Source organism: Homarus americanus, unplaced genomic scaffold, assembly GCF_018991925.1.
Source record: "Homarus americanus isolate GMGI-L3 unplaced genomic scaffold, GMGI_Hamer_2.0 scaffold49658, whole genome shotgun sequence".
NCBI classification, from domain to species: domain Eukaryota; kingdom Metazoa; phylum Arthropoda; class Malacostraca; order Decapoda; family Nephropidae; genus Homarus; species Homarus americanus.
Window position 1 is genome coordinate 647,036 of NW_024751128.1, and position 24,098 is coordinate 671,133.

Below are 24,098 nucleotides of genomic sequence, written 5' to 3' on the forward strand. Positions count from 1 at the left end.
CTTCATTTTCCTTCAGTCTGCCACACTTTCCCCTGAACTCTGATCTGACAGCCACAACACGGCGGTACGAGTCGACCTGGTGACATTTAATGCATCAATGACTCAACTCTTTTCTTTCACAAACAATACAGTTCTTCAGGAGGCGACTCGTCCCTTCACTTGGCTGTCCAACGTCGCTACCATGTTTGTGTTATTATGGCAGTCGTAACTCGTGGTTCCTCTTTTCATTTACCTACTCTTTCCTCCTCTCATTTACCTACTCTTTCCTCCTCTCAGTTACCTACTCTTTCCTCCTCTCAGTTACCTACTCTTTCCTCCTCTCAGTTACCTACTCTTTCCTCCTCTCAGTTACCTACTCTTTCCTCCTCTCACTTACCTACTCTTTCCTCCTCTCAGTTACCTACTCTTTCCTCCTCTCAGTTACCTACTCTTTCCTCCTCTCAGTTACCTACTCTTTCCTCCTCTCAGTTACCTACTCTTTCCTCCTCTCAGTTACCTACTCTTAAAAAAGGCATTATACTGTATCACTTGATTATTATTATTTTATTATTTTCCCTTTTTTGAGTTGGTAAATCATGGCCCTCTTAAACCCTCCTCTATAAGTCTTCCTCCAAATATTATCTCTCTCTCTCTCTCTCTCTCTCTCTCTCTCTCTCTCTCTCTCTCTACATATATATTCTACAGCTGTTCAAGTGGAAGGCATATAGGCACCTGTCATATATCAATTAGTTACCTGTCCTTCCTACAGTGTGTGTGTGTAAAATAAACACTGGCTGAGTACAATAAACAGTGTCTCAGTCTCTTGTGTTGATGTTTGCGTGTTGATTCCCCTTAGCTACTTACTGAAGGAGAGAGAGGGGGGGAGGGGGGTCGCTAAGGGAGGGATGAGGGTAGTGGGAGATAAGTGCTGGGAGGGTAAGAGTAATTAGGGTGAGATGAGGACAAGTATAAGGTGGTTAAGAGAAGGAGGTAAGGAGAGTGGCAATAGTAAGAGTGAAGTAAAGGTATAATTCCGAGGTGAGGATAAAATGTGGACAAGGTCAGTTGATGGGTGAGGACAAGGGAGGGGTGAGGGCAGTGGTATAAGTGATGTTAGGGTAAAGGGGGGAAGGTAAGGTTAATTAGGATGAGGTGTGAGCAAGGAAAGGCTTAGGGGAGGGGAAGGGTAAGTAGTTGGTGTGAAGTGAAAGTAAGCGAGAGGTGAGGATAAGAGACGGACAAGGGCAGCCGAGGAGTGAGGGCAGCCCGAGGAATGAGGGCAGCCCGAGGAATGAGCGCAGCCGAGGAATGAAGGCAGCTGAGGAATGAGGGCAGCCCGAGGAATGAGGGCAGCCCGAGGAATGAGGGCAGCTGAGGAATGAGGGCAGGAGAGTGATAGAAACAGACAAGGGGTGATGGTAGATGGGGGGGATGAAGTTCAGGAATGCTCTCCCGGAGGTGTGAGGGTAAGTGAGGTGTGAGGATGCAGGCTAGGAGAGAGAACAGATGACAGGAGGAATGAGGGATGAGGTCTAAGGCTGAGTCAAGTCCATAAAATCTCTCCTGGGAGGTGTGAGGACTGACTAGAGAGGCTACTTGAGGGAACTTCAGGTGGTGTGAGTGCAGAGTGAGAGGTAGGTAAAGGGTGTCAGGATGAGAGCTGAGACTGTCCACACATGACCCACATATTCTCGTGTCTGGTGAACATAACTAATAAATGTTAACCTCGAGGGCCGTCACAAACAAAGCCTCTCTTGTCACTGAAGTAACTAAGTAAGTAACTTTCTTCACCGTCACACATCCTCATTCAACGCAGAATTAGGATATGATCTCAGATGTACCAAAAATATGTGTGTGCGTGTGTATATATATAATGTATTCAGTGTAGCTCCTCTTCTCTCTTCTCTTCTCTCCTCTCCTCTCCTCTCCTCTCTTCCCTCCTCTCCTCTCTTCCCTCCTCTCCTCTCTTCCCTCCTCTCCTCTCCTCTCCTCTCCTCTCCTCTCTTCCCTCCTCTCCTCTCCTCTCTTCTCTTCCCTCCTCTCCTCTCCTCTCTTCTCTCTCACACATGACTCAGAAAGCACTGTTGTGATCGCTTAGCCCCCAGGGTGATGCAACAGGCCCTTCAGGAGGTGTGTATATATGGTCAGGGAGTTACACAAGAGGGCAGGGGTACGCAGGCCCTACCCTTGAGGAGAGCGTCAACACAGGTACACAAAAACCGGGCCGGCCAGGTGAGTCGCGCTGACCATTCGCAGGTATATTTCCTGGTGTTGAAGGGGTGAAGGAGGTTTTATTGTTAGGGAGGTTAGATGTTGGGGTGAAGGGAGGGAGAGATGTGTGTGTGTGTGTGTGTGTGTTAAGGGTCAAGTGGTGTACATGTGAAGAACAGATGTCCGTCTCCTGTCACCATCATGTCATCGTCTCCTGTCACCATCATCTGTCACCGTCTCTTGTCACTATCATCTGTCACCATCATCTGTCACCGTCTCCTGTCACCATCATCCGTCACCATCATCCGTCACCACCATCATCCGTCACCACCCATCATCACCACCATCATCCGTCGTTGTCTCGTGTCACCATCATCCATCATCCGTCGTTGTCTCTTGTCACCATCATCCGTCACCACCATCATCCGTCGTTGTCTCTTGTCACCATCATCCGTCACCACCATCATCCGTCGTTGTCTCTTGTCACCATCATCCGTCACCACCATCATCCGTCACCACCATCATCCGTCACCATCATCCGTCACCGTCTCCTGTCACATCATCCGTCACCGTCTCCTGTCACCATTATCAGTCAACCGTCACCTTCCTTTTGTCACCATCATTTATCGCCTCACTCTCCTCCTCATCAACCTTCGTTCTCGTCCGTCACTTCCCGCCACCGTCACTTTCCTCTACCGTCACTTACGTCACTCCCCCGGCTGTTTTGTACACGGGGATCATTAACGTGTGTGTGTGTGTGTGTGTGTGTGTGTGAGGAACTTAAGACATGTAAATAAAACTTTGAAATAAATCGTAATAATAATAATAATAATAATAATAATAATAATAATAATAATAATAATAATAATAATAAAATAAAAATATTAACATTACAAATACCTCGTAGATTTTTGGTGGGAACATTTACTCGATGTTTCATAATTTTTTTTAATCCCATGAAGATTTAATTGAAGCGTAACCCACAACATGACTAACAACATAAGAGATTAGTTTCCACCCTCATGGAACTTGATAACTTTTGTTTGTTTTTTCTAAGTTTCTGATGGAGGGTATACGTGAAAATAAAAACAACAACAACAAAGTTTATTGGTTAAAACGAATTGTATTTTTATGGAGAAACAATTTTGAGTTGTCTTTTATTTTGTTTTTTGTTTATTTGTATGTGTTTATCGTATTTTTTCCTTCTGTTTCCTCTCTTATTTTTCTTTATCCATATCCCTTTTGCTTTCTTGTTCCTTCCCTCACTGACCTTGTTCCCCTTTCTCCCCTCTCTGGCCTTTTCTTCATTTTTCTCTGTATACTTTTCTTTATTTTTATTATCGTTCCCACAGGCTTTTTTTTTTCCTCTCCTCTACTTTTGTTAATTTTGTTTCCAGTAACAGAAGAATTAGGGGTACACACACACACACACACACACACACACACACACACACACACACACACACACGCACACACACACACACACACACACACACACACACACACACACACACACACACACACACAGAGGTATATTCTTGTGTATATAGTGAAGACGTACACACACACACACAGGTATAGGCATGTCCTGTGTACGTGACCAAATACAGTCATGATGTTACGGTGGTGCCACGCAGGCGAGGAGAGGCACCGTTGTTAGGTGTGGTGTGGCACTCATGTTGCTGTGGTGGTGTGATGTGGCCCGCTTAGTGGTGTGGTGGTGTGGTTATGTTGGGGGTGATGTGGTTGTGTTGTGGTGTTGTGGAAAGAGAGAGAGTGTGAAAGAGACAAAGGAAGGAAGGGAGAGGGAGAGAGATGAAAGGAAGGGAGGAGAGAGAGGAAGGGAGGGAGGGAGAGAGAGAGATAAAAATGGAAGATATGTGGCTTCTCTTTCAAGATTTATTTGGTCTCGTGTATTTGAAATTCTACTCAAACAATTCCGTGTTGGTGAGTGGAAGTGCAGGGACTTGACAGAGGGGAGAAGAGAGTGATGGAAGGAGGGGAAAGGAGAGAGAAAAAGGGGAAACGGGAAAGAGAGAAGGAGAGAGGGAAATGGAAACAAAAGAGAAGAGGATATATAGAAGAAATGGAGAGGTGAGAAAGGATAGGGAAATAGAATGAGCAAGGAGAGAAATGAACGATAGGAAAGGAAAAGATTAGGAGGGGTGGGAAGAGGAAGAGGAATAAGAAGGAAGGAGGAGGAAGAGGGTACAACAACAAGAGATAATGTGGTGTGGGAGGAAGTGTTCGTGGAGAGAGAGAGAGAGAGAGAGAGAGAGAGAGAGAGAGAGAGAGAGAGAACACAAGGTAGGGAGGAGGACATCTGCAGTGTAGGGGTGGACACGCTCGTGGTGGAGACATAGGTAAAAGAGGACATGCATTAGGGGGGAGGAGGACACGGATGAGGGGGGACACACGGAGAGGGGAGGTGTGGTATAGGACACGTGGGGGAGGCCGTACATGACAGACACGTGGCCAGGAACTTATGCAATGGTAAATGTGACACGTGACAAGTGGACACGGAACGTTTCCCAGGATAAGCTTATGTGAATGTAGGCTTTCCTCATCCTCTTCTTCTTCCTGTTTTTTATTCTCCTCTGTGTTACATCTTTATAACTTACTTCCTCATACACAACCAAGATAAGGAAGACATAGATCGAGTCGTAAAAGCCGAATGTTATGGGTCATAAAGCCGAGTTTTTATGCGAGTTGGTCAAAAGCCGACTTCTGCGAGTATCTCAATGGTGTGTGTGTGTGTGTGTGTGTGTGTGTGTGTGTGTGTGTGTGTGTGTGTGTAAAATTAGGTATATTTGGGTATATGTCTAAGTAAATTTCGCCCAGCCTGAGATTACTCTCTCTCTCTCTTTCTCTCTCTCTCTCTCTCTCTCAAAGAAGAAACTGGTTGACGTTTATCATATCTGAACTCTATCGTCCTGTTGGTTAAAGTTAGGTTAGGTTAGTTAAGTAAGGTTATAGATTAGTTGAATTAAGTTAAATGAGTTAAAATTAGTTAGATTGTGTTAGGTTAATGTCCCGATAGCGTCAAGTCATCTTCTCCGCTGCATTACTATATCGCCCCGTTATTTAAGACAAGGTATAATAAAACTATCAATAACACAAAAACAAAAATTTAATATATATCATTAGTGTTCCGTTATCGTATTGTTATCCTCTGTCTTAAGATAACAAAAGATCATCACATGAAACAAAAACCTGGAGAGACAACTTCCTCCTATGACGCCACATGACAGTCAGTACGGCCGGTTTCTGACGTGTTTGGGTCCGAATCTTGATATTACTAACAAACAAATCCCTGATAAATGGCAGGTTATTGTCGAGTAAACAAGGTGAGCTCGAGGTGGATGCGTGATTAACATTGATAAACGTCAGATAAATGCCAGGTAAACGGTAATTAAACAGAAGATAAACAATAGGCAATCAGGTCAATGTAAATGAGAGCCAGGTAAACGCCCAACAACACCTGGACGATGACAAGTAAACGAGGCAGCCTGACAGTGGCGTTGGAGACGTGCAACTCGACGCGGTGTTGTTGATATAATGAAGTGGCGGAACCTTCGTTAGTCTGTGCCTACACCGTGACGCGACTGGTTTCTAGAGAACTGGACCTGTTTCTGTGTTTCCTGTGGCGTGGTGGTGTTGGGGGAAGAGACGGTTGTGGTAGGCTGTGTTGTGGAGGATTAGTTTAGAGATGGTTGGGGAAGTGGTGATGGTGGTGGAGAAGTGATGTTTGTGGGGAAGTGGTTGGTGGAGAAGTGATGTTTGTGGGGAAGTGTTGTGATGTTGGGGGAAGACGTTGGGGAGAGATTATGGTGGGGGTGGATCCGTGGATGTGTTGATTGTGTTGCACATGCTTGGGGAATTGTGGTAGATGTGATGGAGGGTGGTGAGGGAGGGAGGGGGGGGCAGGTAGGGAGGGGGTGTGGGGTGTGGTTGGCGTGGGGTAACAGGAAGGACTCTCCCACTCTCCCCTCAGGATATTGGTCATCAGGCCTCCGGGTGGTGCCATAGTGCCACCTCTCCCATAGTCCCCCTCCCTCTTCCTCTCTCGTTCCTCCTCCCTCTCCCACAGCTATTTTTATTCCCTATCGATCGGTTGTCTTTACACGCACACACACACACACACACACACACACACACACACACCTTTAAATGACGTGACACTCACTTCATTAAGCTACGCCTTTTTAATATATGTAATTTCTAGTTTTTTTTTAATTTATGATTATTTATTTTTTTCGAAAACTTGATTAGAAGATAAACAGACGAGACAGATACGAGCCTTCCCCTCTTCCCTCTGAGTGAACGCCTGGTATTGGTAATCGAAGCGTCGCGTCGTGAGGTGTGGCTGTCATTATTTGTCGCAGTTTGTTTAACATGTAGGCAGTAATCCTCCTCCGGCTCCGATAATACGTGACTGTAACGCTGGCAGAGTAGCCAATGAGGAGGAAGCCTTATTCTGGGTAACCAATGAGGAACGTCACTTAACAATGTGACCAACACAGGAGAACGATCCCTTAACATTATGGCCAACACAGCTATCTGGAGGGTGTCAAGGAGCTCCTGGTAACAGTGTAGGCCAGTGCAGAGGAACACCCACATGCCATGAGGGGGTTAAGTTACCTGTGGACAGTGTTAGCTGGTATTCATACGTCTCACAATTATTTCTCTTTGTTAGTCTTCTGTCTTAGAAATTCTCATATACGTTACTTGAGCTATTGACTCACATGAAGATTAGCACCCCAAGCTTATTACTCTTCAAGATTAACCACATTAACGCTAACTTAACCCCCCAGTAGCGTTAGGGTGTTTAATCAAAGGATGAAATAAACTGGGGTTGATATCTCCCTGTGATCCGAGGCATTTAAGCACATTGTTAGTCACAGGAGGCGTAAGACAACTGCTCATGAGATTTTCGTATGCGTTGGTCGTAGAGCGCGTGCATGGTTGGATGCGTTGCTGTGCGGAGACGGTCGGCAGTGTAGCAAGTGGCCAGGTGGTGTAATTACTATGCGCATGTGGCTGCGGGCTGTTCCACCTGCTCTGTGTATGTGTGTGTGTTTGTTTGTGTGTGTGTGTATTGACATATTTTGATCGAGTAATGGAATCTAATGTAAATGCTCTCATGGACGGTGTTTACATGATATATTGAAGTACTGAACAAATACCAAACGGCAGCAATCACCTCGCCTTACTCCCCAGAACGTGCGTTAGACCGTCACGGACCAACCATTTATCATTTTGTTGCATGTTCGTAATCTTATCGGTTATTAGGTGGTGTTATATCAATACCTTCCGCCCTCTTATTACTTCTTAAACCTTCTCAAGATCTATTTCGATATCCTGTGCGTCACGCTGGCCACTTAGCGAGCATACTAGTGACCGTCAAAACAAAGTGTTCCGGAAAAAGAGCGTAATGATAGCAGATGGTGTGGAGCTGTATGGCATTTCTCTCTTGGATAATTAAGGACCAGCTGATTTTTTTTTTTACAAGATGTGTGGCACTCGAGAGGCACTTAAGGTGTGCTGTATATTAATGGCACACACTGGCGTTGCACTCATGACACTATTTTCGAGATTTGCGATACAGCACCACGCACAACTGTGGGGTGAGATCGTCTTGACACAGTTAAACGTTGATACCCATTTAGAGACGATACGACTCACCTACAACAATATGACACTTTGCATTATGACACATTTATAACAGTATAACACAAATAACAATATGTCACATATATATGGAGAAGAAACATTTACAATAGACATACGTGAAGCGATACACATAAGATATACACTCAGTATACATAACCTGCTGCATTGTCTGTGATGGAGAGAGAGAGAGAGAGAGTTTGAGTGTGTCTCGAGCGTATTACTCTCTCTCTCTCTCTCTCTCTCTCTCTCTCTCTCTCTCGATTCGTCCGTCTGTGTATCTGTCTCTCCCTCTTTCACCTGTCAACCTGCTCGTCCTTGTAGTAGGGGCGTATAATAATCATTAACATAACCAGTTTCAGGTGTAAAGGTCAGGTAGATGACACTGGATTAATGCGACTCACTGCACAGAGGAAAAAAAATACCTTTCTAACCTAACCACACCATACTACCGCACCACACTACACCACACCAACCACACCATACAAATACCAAGTCCACTACACCATACAACCAAGCCATATCAAGGCTACACCAACACCATACCCAACCGCACAGCACCACACCACCACCACCACAGCCGCACAAAAGACGTAGTGGACAGGATGTGGTGGTACAGAGAACAAGGTGTGACGTGCTACTGTACCTCCGTCTCCCTCGACACATTTGAACCCTCACTCATCATCAGTAACAAGTCCTGTCCTCTCGGTATGACAGTGTCGGGGCTCTTCTAGGTGACACATTAAACAAAAGCAGACACACACTCATCTTACTCTACTCACACACACACACACACACACACACACACTGTCACTATGTTGAAATGAACTGTAGTTTGAGCTGATCCCCATCACATATGTCTTATTTGTGTCACTGTCTTGTATATTATTTGTGTAACCCATTCAAATATGTAACATATTTTCAGCCTGTAGTAATAAACCGTTAATTATTAATTATTATTATTATTTTACACACACACATACACACACACACACACACACACACACACACACACACACACACATACACACACACACACACACACATACCTGCTGATGTGTCACTTACTGTAGTAGGTCATCAAAAAATAATGAACAGATATTAAGTGTTTATATATCAAAGTCTGGGTATTATTTTTCGATTACTAATTACTAACACATTTACATACCAATTAGTATCATATTTCCTATGTTTACTTGTCTCTGTTGGGTGCAATTGTTTTTGGTAATTGTTTGTTAATTGAATGTTCGCTGTCTTGCCTCTATCCATACATTACGTACCTTCAGTGAATGATTTTGGTCGTATTTTCCCCCATCCTAACATCCAGACTCGACAGGCTTTATCCACTATCCGTTTTTGTAGCGTTTTGTGTTCGTCTGTGTTTTTATCCTTACCTCCTTATCCCTCCACATACATAAAATGTGGGGTGGATGGGATGGTTCGGTTGGCGGGGGTGACGAAGATGGTGGACAGGTGGAAGTAAAGACAGGGAGGGTGAGGAATTGCTGAGGATGGATAGGTAGGTGGTGAAGTGGACGGGAGTGAGGGGGGGGGGGGGGTCTGGGAAGGATCACCCACTTTGGAGTGTGGCTCCATAAGAATGACATCAGCGACTGTCTTGGCTTCCTGCCCGAACACCCCTCTCTCCCCTCCCTCTCTCACCTCCCCCTCCCCCCCACTCTCACCTCCCCCCTGCCCCCCACTCTCTATCTGTATGTGCGCATGTATGTGTGTTTGTGTTTATTGACATTTGGTTGTGTGTGTTGTCGTCATCGTTGTCGTCGTGGCAGTGCCCTTCATGTTGTCATTAGTTGATAGCTGGCAAACACCCACCCATTCCCCCCGTGGTCGTTCTCTCATTCATGTTAAAATCTTAATATAACACTAGACGTTCTTTCCACTATCTGCTGGAGTCTCTGCCAAAGGTATTTATGATGTTGTTTTTATTTTTAGTCCTTGACGTTATATCATTATTGGAGTACTGACGTCTGTGTTCCATATTAGTGTCGAGGCTACCGGCCGGAGTCTCCAAGGTTCCTAGGTTATATTTCTCCCATACGACTGGGGATGAGATAACACGTCTAGCTGACCATAGTCACAAGTGTAAAAAAATCGACGCCATTCTGGTTATTTTGTTTTTCTGTCGCAGCTCAAGTGAAACAATTTAATGCTTTTTCACACCCTTGTTAGTTTGAATAATTTTGGCGGGACGCCATTCTGGTTATTTTGTTTTTCTGTCGCAGCTCAAGTGAAACAATTTAATGCTTTTTCACACCCTTGTTAGTTTGAATAATTTTGGCGGGAAAAACTAACATACGAACCTTTGAGGAACTGGAGATTAAGTTATGTTTAACTAAATGGTAAAAATAACTCCGTATTTGGCAGGTTGCGGAAGCTCTACGGACCACCTTTCGACAGGATTAAATAATTACTGTAAACCTGAAATACAAAACGATTCATCATTCACTAAATGAATTATGAGGGTTGGCGACCACAGCCCGTCTACACTCCATAGGTTCCTGGGTTGTCTTGACCAATCTTCCTCCCAAATTATGTATTACAGTATTATTATCTACGCCTCTACGGGACTACACATACAACTTTCAGTTCCATTCATCCACCTTAGTCTCTGCCTTCTTTTGGTCACCCTAACTTTAGTGTTACTCGTTTACATCTCTACCATTATTTTCTATTAAGATAAAAAGTAAATTCATATGTGTGTGAGGGAGGGGGAGGAGACATCTTGAGTGGCAGACATCAAGACACCCTTATCTCTTCTTCACGGTGTTGGGTCATTTACATACCTAATGAAGCTGGGTTCGCTTTCCTCGAGTTTTTGTTTTGTTTCTTCCTCCGTTTTCTTTTAAATAAAATGGTGTTAATGTTACTGTTGGTGGCTGGATATACGGGCCCCGGTTTTAGAAGGCCCGGATCTTATTGGGCCCCAACTCAACTTAAGCCAGGGCAGCCATTAGGATTAGAGTCCAGTAGTAATGGGCTGCAATTCTAATGGGCCCCCAGTACTTTTAGGGCCTTTTTTCTATGGGCCCCAAGTGTATTGATTAAGTTAGATTGGTGTGTGTCGGGACTGGGGCCCATTTGAAGTTTAGCCTTTATGTTTGGTTGCTAAATTATCACTGTTTGGTTTTGTTGTTGGGCGGTGTTCTACCCCCTAGCCAATGTTCCGTGTTGGATCTAAATTGAAGTAAAACTGTCCTTTGGATAAGATCGATCGCTTTAACCCGGACGACGAGTTTAATTGTCGTCTTAGCTTCCTGTGTGACGTCTTCGCTTTACCTTGCAGAGTCGTGGCACTGCAGGCTGGTTGTGTCACCATAGTGTCGTTGTGTCACTATATAGCGTCGTTGTGTCACCATAGCGCCGTTGTCCCACCATAGTGTCATTGTGTGTCACCATAGCATCGTCGCGTGACCTTGCACCACCCACTTGCGTAAACATGTCCCCGCTACTCCGTGTTTTTGTCGTCAGTATGGAGTGTAAATAGTGAGGCAACTTGACACCTAGCCAAGACCCCGGGGCAACACCATGCTTTAAGGGGAGGGAAGGCTGTTGAGGTGGTGGGTGAGGTAGGTGGTTTAGAGGAGGAGGAGGAGGAAGAGGAGATTGTTGTGGGGTCGTGAAGGAGGAGGAGGGGAAGGTGATGGTTGAGGTAGTATAGAGAAGAAGGAGGAGGTGATGGTAGTAGTGGTATAGAGGAGAAGGATGTTGTGAGGTGGTGAAGGAGGAGAAGGAAGTGATGGAAGTTGTATAAAGTTTGAAGAGGAAGGAAGTTGGAAGGTTGTGGCAGGTAGAGGAGATGTGGGGAGATAATAGAAGGGGGAGGAGGAGGGGGGAGGGACATGGAAGAGAAGAAAAAGGCACATTGGTTAGTACGCAGGAGGGTGAGGTGCTGGTGGTTGTTGGGAGGATTGTGGGGGAGGGGGTAGTGGTGGTTGGGGGAAGAGATGCTGAGGGAAAGTGAGAGGGAGGTTATTGCCAGACTTGCGTACCTGGCAATTTTTTATTTATAAATTTTTGTCGCGTTAATGTTTTCGTTTTTTGTGACATTTTATGGTTAAAAAAGAGGATATAATCATGTTTATCTCATTCTGTGATTCTGTTTCAGGTATCAGGTATTTCAGGTGTGCCAAACGTGTAGTATATAAAGCGGTTATATAAAGAAACTAAAAACACTAATCTTACAGTCGCAGTGCAAAGGAAAGAAAGACTGATAGAAAAAATAAAAAAGTTTGTGATACTACTTCAGTAGACTGTGTGTGTTGTATTTTTAGACAAAGAACAAGATAAGCGGTGTTAAAATTTGTGTGATGTGAGAATGGGTGAATATTTATGATAGAGTCGCTCCCGAGGGAGGTATGTAAGACGGGAGGATGGTGGCGCCCCTGTGTTACTGAGAGGGGCGTCCCCCATCCATAGATGGAGGCTGAAATGAAGAACACCATTAGGAGAGATTCTGGCGAAGAGGACATAGTTGACGAGCAGCATTCAACAGCGCCTTCTGCAGTAGACGACGAAGAGAGGGAGAGGTCTGACGGTGAAAGCTCAACAGGTGCCCTCAGCATGATGCTGGAGGGCGGTGAGGAATTGCTGGTGATGGACAAGCCGCTGCTGGAGATCCCATGCGGTGTCCATGACCAGACACTGCTGGAGGTGCCGCTCCCCCCCACCAATGACAACAATAATAATAACAGTAATCCTGAGGGCGTGATGAGTCCTCCAGATAATGCCCCGCCGCACGTCAAAGGGATAGCCGCAGTAAAGACGGCGTTTGACCTTGAACACGAGACTGTTGACGAGCCAGATGCCCGTCTAGGATTCATCAACGACGAGGGTGCCACCGACCTGATGGCGGCCATCTGTCGCGTCCTACCGGAGCTACAGGCCGTAAACCAAGTGTGTGTGATGCGCCACTCCAACCTCGTGTTGACTGAGGGAGTAGGAGCCCAGGGGCAGGCCACGCAGCAGGGGAGTGACGTGCTGTTCCCCGGGGACACACCCACGCCCCCACGGACTTCACCTGATCACCCTGTACTTACTAACCCCTCAGATGAACCACACATGAAACACACACAAGCATCCAGCACGCCATGCCTTGGGTCTACTGAGAATGGCCCACAGTATGAAAATTCTAGCGTTGTAGAATCTCAGGTGGATGTCCTTCATATGGGTAAAAATACAGACCTGAAGCATTTATGTTCAGAGGAGAAGGACTCTACTGCAGACTGTGTCGGTGGAGAGGAGGTGGAAATGACGCCCGCTAGATCTGAGGGCGAACAGAAGTCCCAGTGGCTTGTTGATGAGGAGCACCCGGTAGAAGGACCCGAGACTGTGACTGATGTACTGATGGGAAAAGAGTTTGTAGTTAAAGAGAGAAAGGAAGGCGCAGACCAAAACGGACCGAATGTGAATAGTGAATTAAAGATTGAGAGGGGAGGCAAGGATAAAGGTCAAGGAGACATGGAGAGTGACGGAGAGACTTCAAGCCCGGATATACTAACAACACTCGACAAAGGAGGGGAAGACAACAGTGAGGAACTTGTTTCAGACGGAGATCATGCTGGGGACTTGGATACCCCACACCAAAATGCCACAGAAGATAAAAAAGAAAATGTGATTCTGCATCCAGAAACCGGGCTCGACCCACAGCCTGTTGAGGGTTGTAACGAGCCGCACTACGCCACGGTGAGGAAGGGTTGCCCTGTACCCATAGTGGATGACGGGAGAAAGTACGTGAACTGTGAGGTCGTGGAGTCAGGAGGACAGAGTAACGACGGTGCCAAAGATGTGAAGGTTGTGATGGACTCTTCTGAATATGTATACGACTGTCCAAGTGAGATGGAGAAGAAAAGTAGCAGTAGTAGTAACGTTAGAGAGGAAATTGGTGATAAAAGGATCACTACTGACACTAACTTGGAGGTTGAAAGTGAAAGTGGCGCGATTGACCCCAAAGAAAATGAAAATGATACCCTGCCCAGGGTCTCTGAGCCAATCTATGAAAGCATCGATGATAGAAATGAAAGAAGCGACGATAGAAATGAGAGAAGCGGCCAGGACTGTGGTAAGACCCAGGGCCTCAGAGTGTGCAAACTACTGTAGGTGCTTTCAGGCTTGGTGGCATGACGCTGGTGCTGGTGGCCCGCTGCTCCCTCGCCTGGCTCTACTCCTTTTTTCCTATTTTTCTTATGTTTTATCATATTTTGTAATTGTGGTGGTGGTTCTCTTTTCTTTTCTCTCTCTATGTACAGTACTTTGGTTCTCGTCCTCAACTAACTAGTATGTTTATTTAACCATGACTCAGAGCTGCACATGTTAGACCGTGAGGTAGGTATAGGTGGGTGCCGTGGGTCAGTGTCAGAGGCCCCTTCATCCATCCACCCACTCCTTCAGTGAGATAAGTGAGTAGGAGAGGCAGGTGGGCGGTGTTATCTAGACGACTCGCATGGGAAATATTACTACTAAAGGCTTCTATACCCATAATAACTTACCTTTTGGCTGACGTGTGCTCGTGTGTCACAGCTTTTAAGGCGCTCACCCCCATATGTGTTTGTGTTCCTTGGTCGTCTGGAGCCTCACGGTCTAGCACGTGTGATGGATGTTACAAATTTAGCTTTTAAGCTTCTTTGTTTTTTTCTCTTCAATGTTGATATTTTTTTAATTGCCAGAAGCTGTGTATGTTGTATGGTGTTTAGTTATCTTTTATAAAGGGGTTTAATTTGTGGGTATATTCAAGTTTGTTTTTGAGTAATGTCACTAATGGTCATGTTTTTCTTTCACAGACTCACGGTCGAGCAGGTCGAGTCGTTCTAGTCGGTCGAGTACCCTGAGTGGCCCCTGGTGCGAGGACCGCATCTACGAGGACATCTCTGACCTCGGTAGTGGCGGTGGCGGCGGTGGCAGCGTCGGGGGCGGCAGTGGCGGTGGTGGAAGCGGCGGTGGAGGTGGTGGTGGGGGTGGCGTCGGCTCTGGTGGCAGCGAAGAGACCTGGGTGTCGCGTCGCCTCCACGTGCACCGTCAGCTGTCGTCTTCAGACTCGTGGGGGTCCGAGGACTTCGAGTCGTACTCTAGCAACGAGGAGGAGAACGGTGGAGGGTCAGTCAAGACACAGGCGCCAAAGTGAGTGCTGTACCTGGTCCATGTTTTTCCCTCCATGTATAAATTATAACGAGTAGAGAATGTTGTGTGTTACTTTACTAACAAGAGAATATTATACTTGTCAGTTATTGTATTCAACCTTTTAGCGGTACTCGGGAGTCATTTTTACATTTACCCAAATGTCGTAGACGGTTATCACATGTTGAAATTCACTCCCCGAAGGGCAGTAGCGAAGCTTATATTATTTTTACGCCCTTGTATGGCAAAAAAGTATTGTGAGGTGATGTTTTCTGTCTTTAACTCCAGAAATCTCTCTCTTTCTCTCTCTCTCTCTCTCTCTCTCTCTCTCTCTATATATATATATATATATATATATATATATATATATAGAGAGAGAGAGAGAGAGAGAGAGAGAGAGAGAGAGAGAGAGAGAGAGAGAGAGAGAGAGAGAGGCACACAAGTTAGGGAGACAAATAGCAATATTAAACATTAGACTTGACCACGAGGTTCCAATGGAAACAATGTTTCACATATTAAAATTTGTCTTAGCTGATAACATTGACCTGCCATTGAACGATAATGAATGGTGTCGAACTAAAAAAATGGACTTTATGTTATAATACGAATGATACTGAATAATCTTATCTTGGTGATAGGCTTCGCTCGATAACAGTCCACAGTTGTCATGGCAGGACGGTTGAGGTCGCAGCTGGTGGACTGTGCTGCCTGATTGACAAACTTGTTATTGGGAGTGCAGGAAGACGTTAATGGTGTTGGGGCATTGTGTACCGCCTGAGGACCACTGGCACGCACCGCGGATGTGTTGCACTGAATCGTCAAGCATCTTCGACTTTGTGTTGTGTTGGAAAAGGGTTGGAGAGGGATGTTGATACCAATTTGATGTTTACGTAATGGACGGGTATCACATGGCGTGTGTGTGACACCTAATGAAATGGTTCCATTGTTGACGAGAGAAAAGGGTGAAGTTTAACAATGGCTCCTCCAGTTTCTTTGACTAGAAAATTCAGCGTAGATAATACTCCTAAATCTCGAGTTAAAGTGAAACGATCGCAGAGTTTAATTTTTTCCGACAACGCGGCTGGTTCATTAGGTGCTACCCCTGGCAAGACTCTCTTCCGTGGTAGCTGTGAAGTTCTTAATACCTCTCAAGACAGCTTTATGGACGACAAGAATACGCCTTCCCAATTGAAAAAGTCTAACTCCTTTTTGGGTAAAAAAATTAAATTAATTCTAGGTAAAAAAAGTAACAAGGTGGGTAAGGCGAGTGGTGGTGCCGAGGATGGTGACGAAACAATTAATGATGTCGAACAGGTAGAAGTGTGCACTCAAGATCGTTCACCTGTTGATGAACGAGAAGGTGAGCCAGAGAGCTTGTTGCCAAAACAAGCAGTTGACTCAGGGCTCTCATGTCACCCTACTGCTGTTATGGTCGACAGAAATAAGGTTGGCATTACACCTGATTACGAAGACAATCCATCAAACAAGTCATCGGTGTGGTATGTTAATAACTCGACGTCGGAGGAAGAGGACGAATCGCACTGTTCTAACCAAGAAGATGAATCGCCTGATGAGAGAGACAACAGGTCGTCTGGTGATATGAAAGAAAATAAATTGTGTTGGGATGTAAGTGGCCGGGAGAGACAGAAAGACTGGGGTGAGATGGAGGGCAGGAGTGATGATAACGGTCCGTGTACTTGTAGCACGGGCCAGCTCTTCACCATTAGTGAAGAATGTGTTGACACAGATGACGCTGCCCAAAACTCTTCTACAGACAATTCTGAAGGAGATACAGTTGAGTGCAGCTCGTCGTATCTGGCGTCGACGCCACCACTGCTACTGCGATGTCGGATGACCACCAGCAGCGCCGTCACCACCAATCGCTGGAGTGTAGCCGAGTCCGGCATTCACGCCTCCCCAAGACTTATAGAAGCAGCTAACAATTTTATTAGCTTGTCCCGTCTCAGCATCCCAGACAGTACAACGCCGTATGATGAGCTCGATTGCAACAAAGATAATGATTCGTCAGAGGAAAGCACTATTCAGAACTCGCCGTCCAATAGCACAGACGAGACTGTGACATCCGGTAACCCTTTTGGCTCTCCTAATTCTTCGGATTTCTCCGAAAACCTGGGAATGAACACAAGCCTGAGTATGATGGAGCTGCCGCAGTTTACAGAAGATGAAACACCGTGTCCCAGACAGGCGAAGACATTGACCAGGAACGATCAAGATACAATGAAGCTGAGGGCACTGCGACGTAGTACCAGCCTCAGTTTCAGCCTCCAAGGCAGTACTGAAAAGTTAGTGGTAGTGCTGTGCTCAAAGTGTGAATTCTGTTGTGTTTTGAAGTCTTAATGTTCAACATCAGTGTTCACCGCACCGAGAGATTAGTCTAAAATATTTAACCTCCCAGCTATGTAGGCTATTCAGTGATCAGAAGAATGTCTCATTCACACTCCAGACGCGTGTACATGTTTGTCAACAGACGCGTGTACATGTTTGTCAACAGACGCGTGTACATGTTTGTCAACATATAACAAATTCTGCATTGCATTTCTTTATAAGCGTTATACACACTCCTGTCCTTACGGTAGATAAGAAGAATGTCTTATGGACTCTTCACACGTGCACACATACACGTATCAAAAAGTAAACAATAAATAAAATTCATTTCTTACGTATACTTATGCTGTACATGCAACTGTTTACAGCGGCAATATTTTCTTCAACCGTTCATACCTACAGTATACATAAGTATGTATAAATATTCGTGCTCATGTATTTCCCTATGGGGTTCCATTGTGTAATTTACTCGTACAAGTAATCAGTCGCTCTGACACATCCTCTGTACTGTATATATTTTATCATTAATCATTTGATTTGTGGAAACATCTATATGCATTAGCACTTCGATTCAAGTAGTAAATGAAGAGGATCTCATAAACTGCACCAATGCAAATGCTATATAAACTTATAGATGGCGATTTTGCTTGTATGAATTTGTACATTATAAGCATTATTTTTTACCTTACAGTAAAAAACGTAGAAATTTCGCAGCCATTGCTCAGGTGCATGTTAGTGGAATTTTTATGTTTGGGTAATTTTGAAGAAATACACTGCCATAAAGAATTGTTAGTTAATATTCGGGATTGACCATACATGGAACTCGATAGTATTAATTTGTACTGTACAGTCAGCCAAAGATGCAACGCACCGACTCCACCTTGGGTCTCGTGCTCGCTATTTTACCTGGCAATACTTGGTAGAGGAAGGTTGTATGTAAAGGTGATTGGTGGATCTGGTTTCGGTTGTATCACTGTCAGGACAAATATTAAATAAACCAAAGGTATAAATTTTATAATAATAAACTATTCAGTGTTATTTAAGGTCATGAGAAATTTTCAATTTTTCGTATATTTGCTTAAATAATGAAGAAAATTACTGTATATTAATGAGTTGGCAATTCAACTACAACCACAGCTGCCACAAGATTCTCAAATCAAATTTTCTTCATTATTTGAACAAATATATAAGAACATTTGGAAACTTCTCATGACCTTAAATAACAATGAATAGTTTATTATTATAAAAAAAATTGCCTTTGGTTTGTTTAATATTTGTCCTGACAGTGATAAAGCCGAAAACAGATCCACCAATCACCTTTACATACAACCTTCCTTTATCAACGGTCCTACTAATTACCCAAATGTACCCAAATATAGCCGCAATGAAGTCAAATAATGGTCCTACATGAATAAATTGGACTGCTTACCACTTCTCGACTAGTATTTGGTGTCAGAAAGTCACAAAAAATTGGAAAACTTACTTTAATCTGAGTTGGGTTAGGTTAGGTTAGGTTAGATTAGATTAGATTAGATTAGATTAGGTACATGCACTTGATCTATTAACTCAGATTAAATTAAGTTTACCAATTTTTTGTGACTTCGCGACACCAAATACTGGTCGAGGTTAGGTTAGGTACATGCACTCGATCTATTAACTCAGATTAAATTAAGTTTACCAATTTTTTGTGACTTTGTGACACCAAATACTAGTCGAGAAGTGATTGGCAGTCCGATTTATTCATCTAGGACCATTATTTGACTTCATTCCAGCTACATTTGGGTACATTTGGGTAATTAGTTGGACCCATTTATCAAGTATTGCCAGGTAGAATTGCGAGCACGTGACCCAGGGTGGGGTCGGTGCATCTATGGCTGACCGTACATGGGGAAATATAGCAAAAAATATATATATTTTTCAAGTTTTTCAAAATTTTCGATTTCAGGTTTGGTTCTCTTGCCCCCCCACTTTTTGCCATGTTGGGTTAAGTTATGTTTACAAACTTGGGAGTCAGGGGGATAGAAGATTAGGTGGACAATTTGTAGTAGTGAACCGTTCTTTCTTTGGGTATTAGAAATACAGTATGTGTAAAAAAAAACATAGAAAATCACCAAAAAACAACCAAACCTAACCCAACCCAACCTAACCTAACCTAATCAGGGGGGCTCCGCCCCCTAATTAGACTATGTTAGATAGAACGGTGCACTATTATAAAATGACTGATTAGGTCAGGTCTTTCTGGTTTCTTTCTTTTGGATACGTTAGATATATTTTTGTTTGACAAAAAATTATTTTCTCCACCATTTTTAGGATACTCTTGATAAACCGAAGAACTTCTCTTTTATTGAAAAGCTCTAAACTCTGCTCCTTAATCCTGTCACTTGTTCTTATATGTAAAACTTTAAAGTTTTTTTCTAATAGGGTAGGTTAGATTATGTTTTATCATTTTTGTTTTGTTTTTATTTTTGCGTGTTTTAGCCCTACAATTTCTCCCTATTTTAAAGCCCTACCCACTGGGTAATCAAATTTCATTTTTTAAATGAAATTTAAATAATTAATCGAAAATATGAATTTCCAAATAAAACGATATAGAAAGTACAGTAGTATTCTTATTGCTTTATTTTACTCTCTCTAAATACAAATCAATACTGTACAGTACAGTAACCCCTCCGTTAACGAACTCAATCCGTTCCAGAAGGTCGTTCGTTAACCGAAAAGTTCGTTAACCGAAACCATTGTTTCAATGGGTTTTTGGGTAATTGGTTCCAGCTCACCGAAAATTTCCTAAATTCAACAAAAATGGTAGAAAAGTTCACTTACTTTGAGGTGAGTATGTAGAAGGCTCCTGGATGATGATGATGATGATGATGATGGGATTTAGAATGGGGGTGGAGGAGAAAGGAGAAGAGAAGGCATTGGGGTGGAAGAGAAGTCACCCCATGGCACCATTTCACCCGTAAAATTTTAGCTCTCTTGGTGTAATTCAAGATTATTTTCTTTAAATCAACACTGCACTGCATTATATATTGTCAATATGTAAAATATATTTTAAAATGACCAATAATTTGCTTGGAAACACAGAAAAAAAGCGTTTAGTTGAAGAGAGTCTCAAGCAAGATGTTACCTCCAGTGAAAACAGAGAGACTAACTCCTGTTTGCTGTGTTAAGAGGCTGCATGCTGCACATTAAACTAGTCACTTTACCTTCAATTATGTTCAATAATTGTTAAAATGACTACAAAATTTAATATTAAACTTTTAAAATTATTGAATAGTATAAACTTCTTGATATTTACTAAAATAGTAAGGAATTTAAGCCCTAGAACCAATTAATGTATTGGCGGACTGATACTAAAGCTGGTTGCCCGGTCAGTGCAAGCGAAAACATGTTGAGGTCGGTTCGTAAGAACTTCGTTAACCGAATTTTTTTTCGTTAACCGAATTGAAGATCCTTATGGAAGGCAGTTCGTTAATCGAAATTACGTTAACCGAGGTGTTCGTTAAACGAGGGGTCACTGTATTAGTAGTGACCACAGTATTGGTAGTGTGTGAGGCAATGATATATTAAATGATAAGCAAAAAACAATCAGCTTGCAATTGTAGTTAAATTTAATATATATATATATATATATATATATATATATATATATATATATATATATATATATATATATATATATATATATATATATATATATATATATATATATATATATATATATATATATACATACATACATACATATATACATATACATATATATATATATATATATATATATATATATATATATATATATATATATATATATATATATATATATATATATATATATATATCTGAGTACAGATCTGACTGCTTAAATCAGCATATGTATACAGTGATTTACTTGTATATATATATATATATATATATATATATATATATATATATATATATATATATATATATATATATATATATATATATATATATATATATATTATAGATGATACAAGATTACTTTACACCATATGTACACACCGCAAAAAAATTATTCGGCACCCTTACGGCATGACACAATATGACACGGCTGCCGAATAATTTTTAGCGGGTATAGAGTACTGTAACATTAATACTCGGTAGGTTAAAATACATCTTGATTTTTTTTTACTTTTTAAACTTTTTGTTATCTAAGGTAAATTTGGGAACATTTTCAACCATTCTTTATTATTTGTTATACACTACTGTACTGTATACAGACTATAGAAAATTCACGTATTTCAGTTGATTGATTTAATGGTAAAAAAATATGGTCGTTGGGTGTGGATGTAGCTTCTGTTTGCTTTTTTCAGATCTTTAATGAACAAAAATTGCCCTTTTCATTTACTGTCAACATTTTCCAACCAGCAATTCTCATATATTTCCTGGTACTGTATCTAAGTTTTGTGCTTTTTGAAAAAAAAAAATTTTAATTTTCTAAACAGATGTTATCATTAGCTGCATACTTAAGTTGATCTCAGAAATAGTAACATAGCTAATGTTTTTGAGTAAAAAAAGAAATATGATCTTTGGTACATTGCAAAAAGGGGGCTTTAATGTTTTGTTGGAACAGATGCAAAAGGGAGTTCAGTCATAATTTTCTACTCTAGTGTACAGTATATTGGTTTATCATAAATTTATATTTATAAGCAATTTTTTTTTTTTTCATACTGTAATTACACAATACAGCACTTTTCTAAACAGATGCACCCAAATAAATTCTTAGTAAAGTACTTTTGATATTATATTTGTGCTGCCTGGAAAGTCTTTCTAAACAGTTACACCAAAGAAAAATTCTTAATTAAGCAAATTATTAATAAATATATTTGTGCAGCCTGGAGAACTTCAAACAACGTCTGTTGCGAAAGAGAGAACAGTGGCGAGAAAGACGGCAGTCCAGCAAAAGCCTAAAGGATGCCGCACGTAAGGATTCCAAGGAAGACCAGTCGAAGGAATCTGCCAAACCTGCAGAGGAAAGTAAGTAGGAGTGATGACCTGTGTATACTGTCAGGTGGTGGGTGATGTATAACTACAGTACATTACAGTACAGGGTACATTACAGTACAGTATACCATAAAGATTTTCACAAATATATATTTTGTTTTCGGAATACTATATTACATCACAGTACAGCACAGTATAATATACAGTTTTGTATATATAGATTGTACCAGTCAAAATATATACAAGTGTATAATATTCAAAAGATTTTATTAAATCGGCAGCCATATATACTGTATATTTATGATAACACTGCCTCTTTTTACAGATCCTCCCTCTACACCAGACAATAAATTGTATAGATGGTTTTCTTTACGCAAGAGCGTCAACTATGACGTTGAGCGACGTAGTAATACCATTGCTAACACTGAGCGCACCAGCTCCTACACCACCACCAACAATGGAACCAATGCCACTAGCAACAACAGGATGCCAAAGCTTTTGGAGGAGGCAGACTCTGAACATGGAGGGCTATTTTCTGAGAACGGGGGGGTGTTTGCACACACTTTTCAGCGCAGACACCAACCCCCTGCCCTACCACCCATGCCACAAAGCCTCAGTCCAGAACAGATCAAAAGGCGACATATTGTTGCATCTATAGTTCATAGTGAAAACAATTATGTAGCAACCCTACAGAGACTAGTCAATGTAAGTGTGCAATTTATTTATTTAGAATATTCATACTTGAAATAATCAGTTTTTATTGGTAGTAAATTTTACAGGGTAGTTTCTTTATTGGTCAGGTCACTATTACAGTACTGTATACTACTGTATGTCTTAATCTTTATGAGGAGTATAGCATATAATTCTTTATAGTTCATGAGATACTGTACATTATAGTATTAGTTTTTATGGAGCATTATTTATTGGTCTCCTGTTTTTCCTCATTAAGTGAAGGTAAGAAAAAAAGGGATTTGTTTCTCTTTAAGAAGCCGGCCACACATGAAAGCTGCTCTAGAGTATTTCTGTTTTTCAAGCTTCATATTAAAATTGCATCATTTTAATCATGTACAGGACAGTGTATGTTAGATATGATTTCACATCACTTGTTCTCATTGTTATATCTTTCACAGCAAACCTTACTAACTCTGGTACAGTATGAATACAGTACTGTATATGTCGCTAATTCGCTTTTGTCATTAAAATTATATTATGGGACCGTATTATCATTGCCATTCTCCTTTTTCTTCATATAATCTCAGTTCTTTCTTTCATCTTTTACATCGTTGGCCTACATAACACTGTACATTATGTACTCTGATTTACTTTCCTCCATATTTTACTTATTCCTGTAGAAAAGAAGAAAAGATTTGGTCTTCAAGGCATTTTGTTTTTGTTTACCATTTTTATGTGCCCACTGAATGCTTAACAACGATTGCTTACATGTAATAAAATATAAGATGACTAAGAATTGTAAAAAAATTTCAGGACTACAAAAAACCTTTAGAAGACTCGAAACCTCCAGTCCTCAGCACAGCCAAGCTTTCTACATTGTTTCACAGATTATCAGAGATTCTTCAGTGCCACACACTATTCCGTATCGCCCTGGCTGAGTGTGTACGGCAATGGGATCGAGAGGAGAAGATAGGAGATGTATTTGTCGCTTCTTTTTCCAAGGCGATCGTCTTGGACATTTATAGCGACTTCATCAACAACTTTGCTCGTGCCATGGAAGTTGCAAAGCAAGAATCTAAAAAGAAATCTGCTTTTGCTGATTTCCTAAAGGTATTATATTTACA

The 24,098-nt window shown here is 42.1% G+C and overlaps 1 protein-coding gene across 6 annotated transcripts in view; it reads left to right on the top strand.

The window, feature by feature from the left end:
- Nucleotides 1-24,098, top strand: part of LOC121854548 (rho guanine nucleotide exchange factor 10-like) — a 64,321-nt gene that overhangs the window by 22,890 nt on the left and 17,333 nt on the right. For 3 of the 6 annotated variants that reach the window (XM_042349226.1, XM_042349225.1, XM_042349227.1), the window contains exons 2-6: nucleotides 11,987-13,939; nucleotides 14,658-14,994; nucleotides 22,193-22,335; nucleotides 22,628-23,007; nucleotides 23,788-24,084. In XM_042349226.1, the coding sequence (XP_042205160.1) occupies nucleotides 12,298-13,939; nucleotides 14,658-14,994; nucleotides 22,193-22,335; nucleotides 22,628-23,007; nucleotides 23,788-24,084 (2,799 nt within the window). In that variant the 5' untranslated portion in view covers nucleotides 11,987-12,297. Of the gene's footprint in view, nucleotides 1-11,986; nucleotides 13,940-14,657; nucleotides 14,995-15,672; nucleotides 17,295-22,192; nucleotides 22,336-22,627; nucleotides 23,008-23,787; nucleotides 24,085-24,098 lie in introns of those variants that run through there. The other 3 variants (XM_042349229.1, XM_042349230.1, XM_042349228.1) reach the window with 3 other exon arrangements.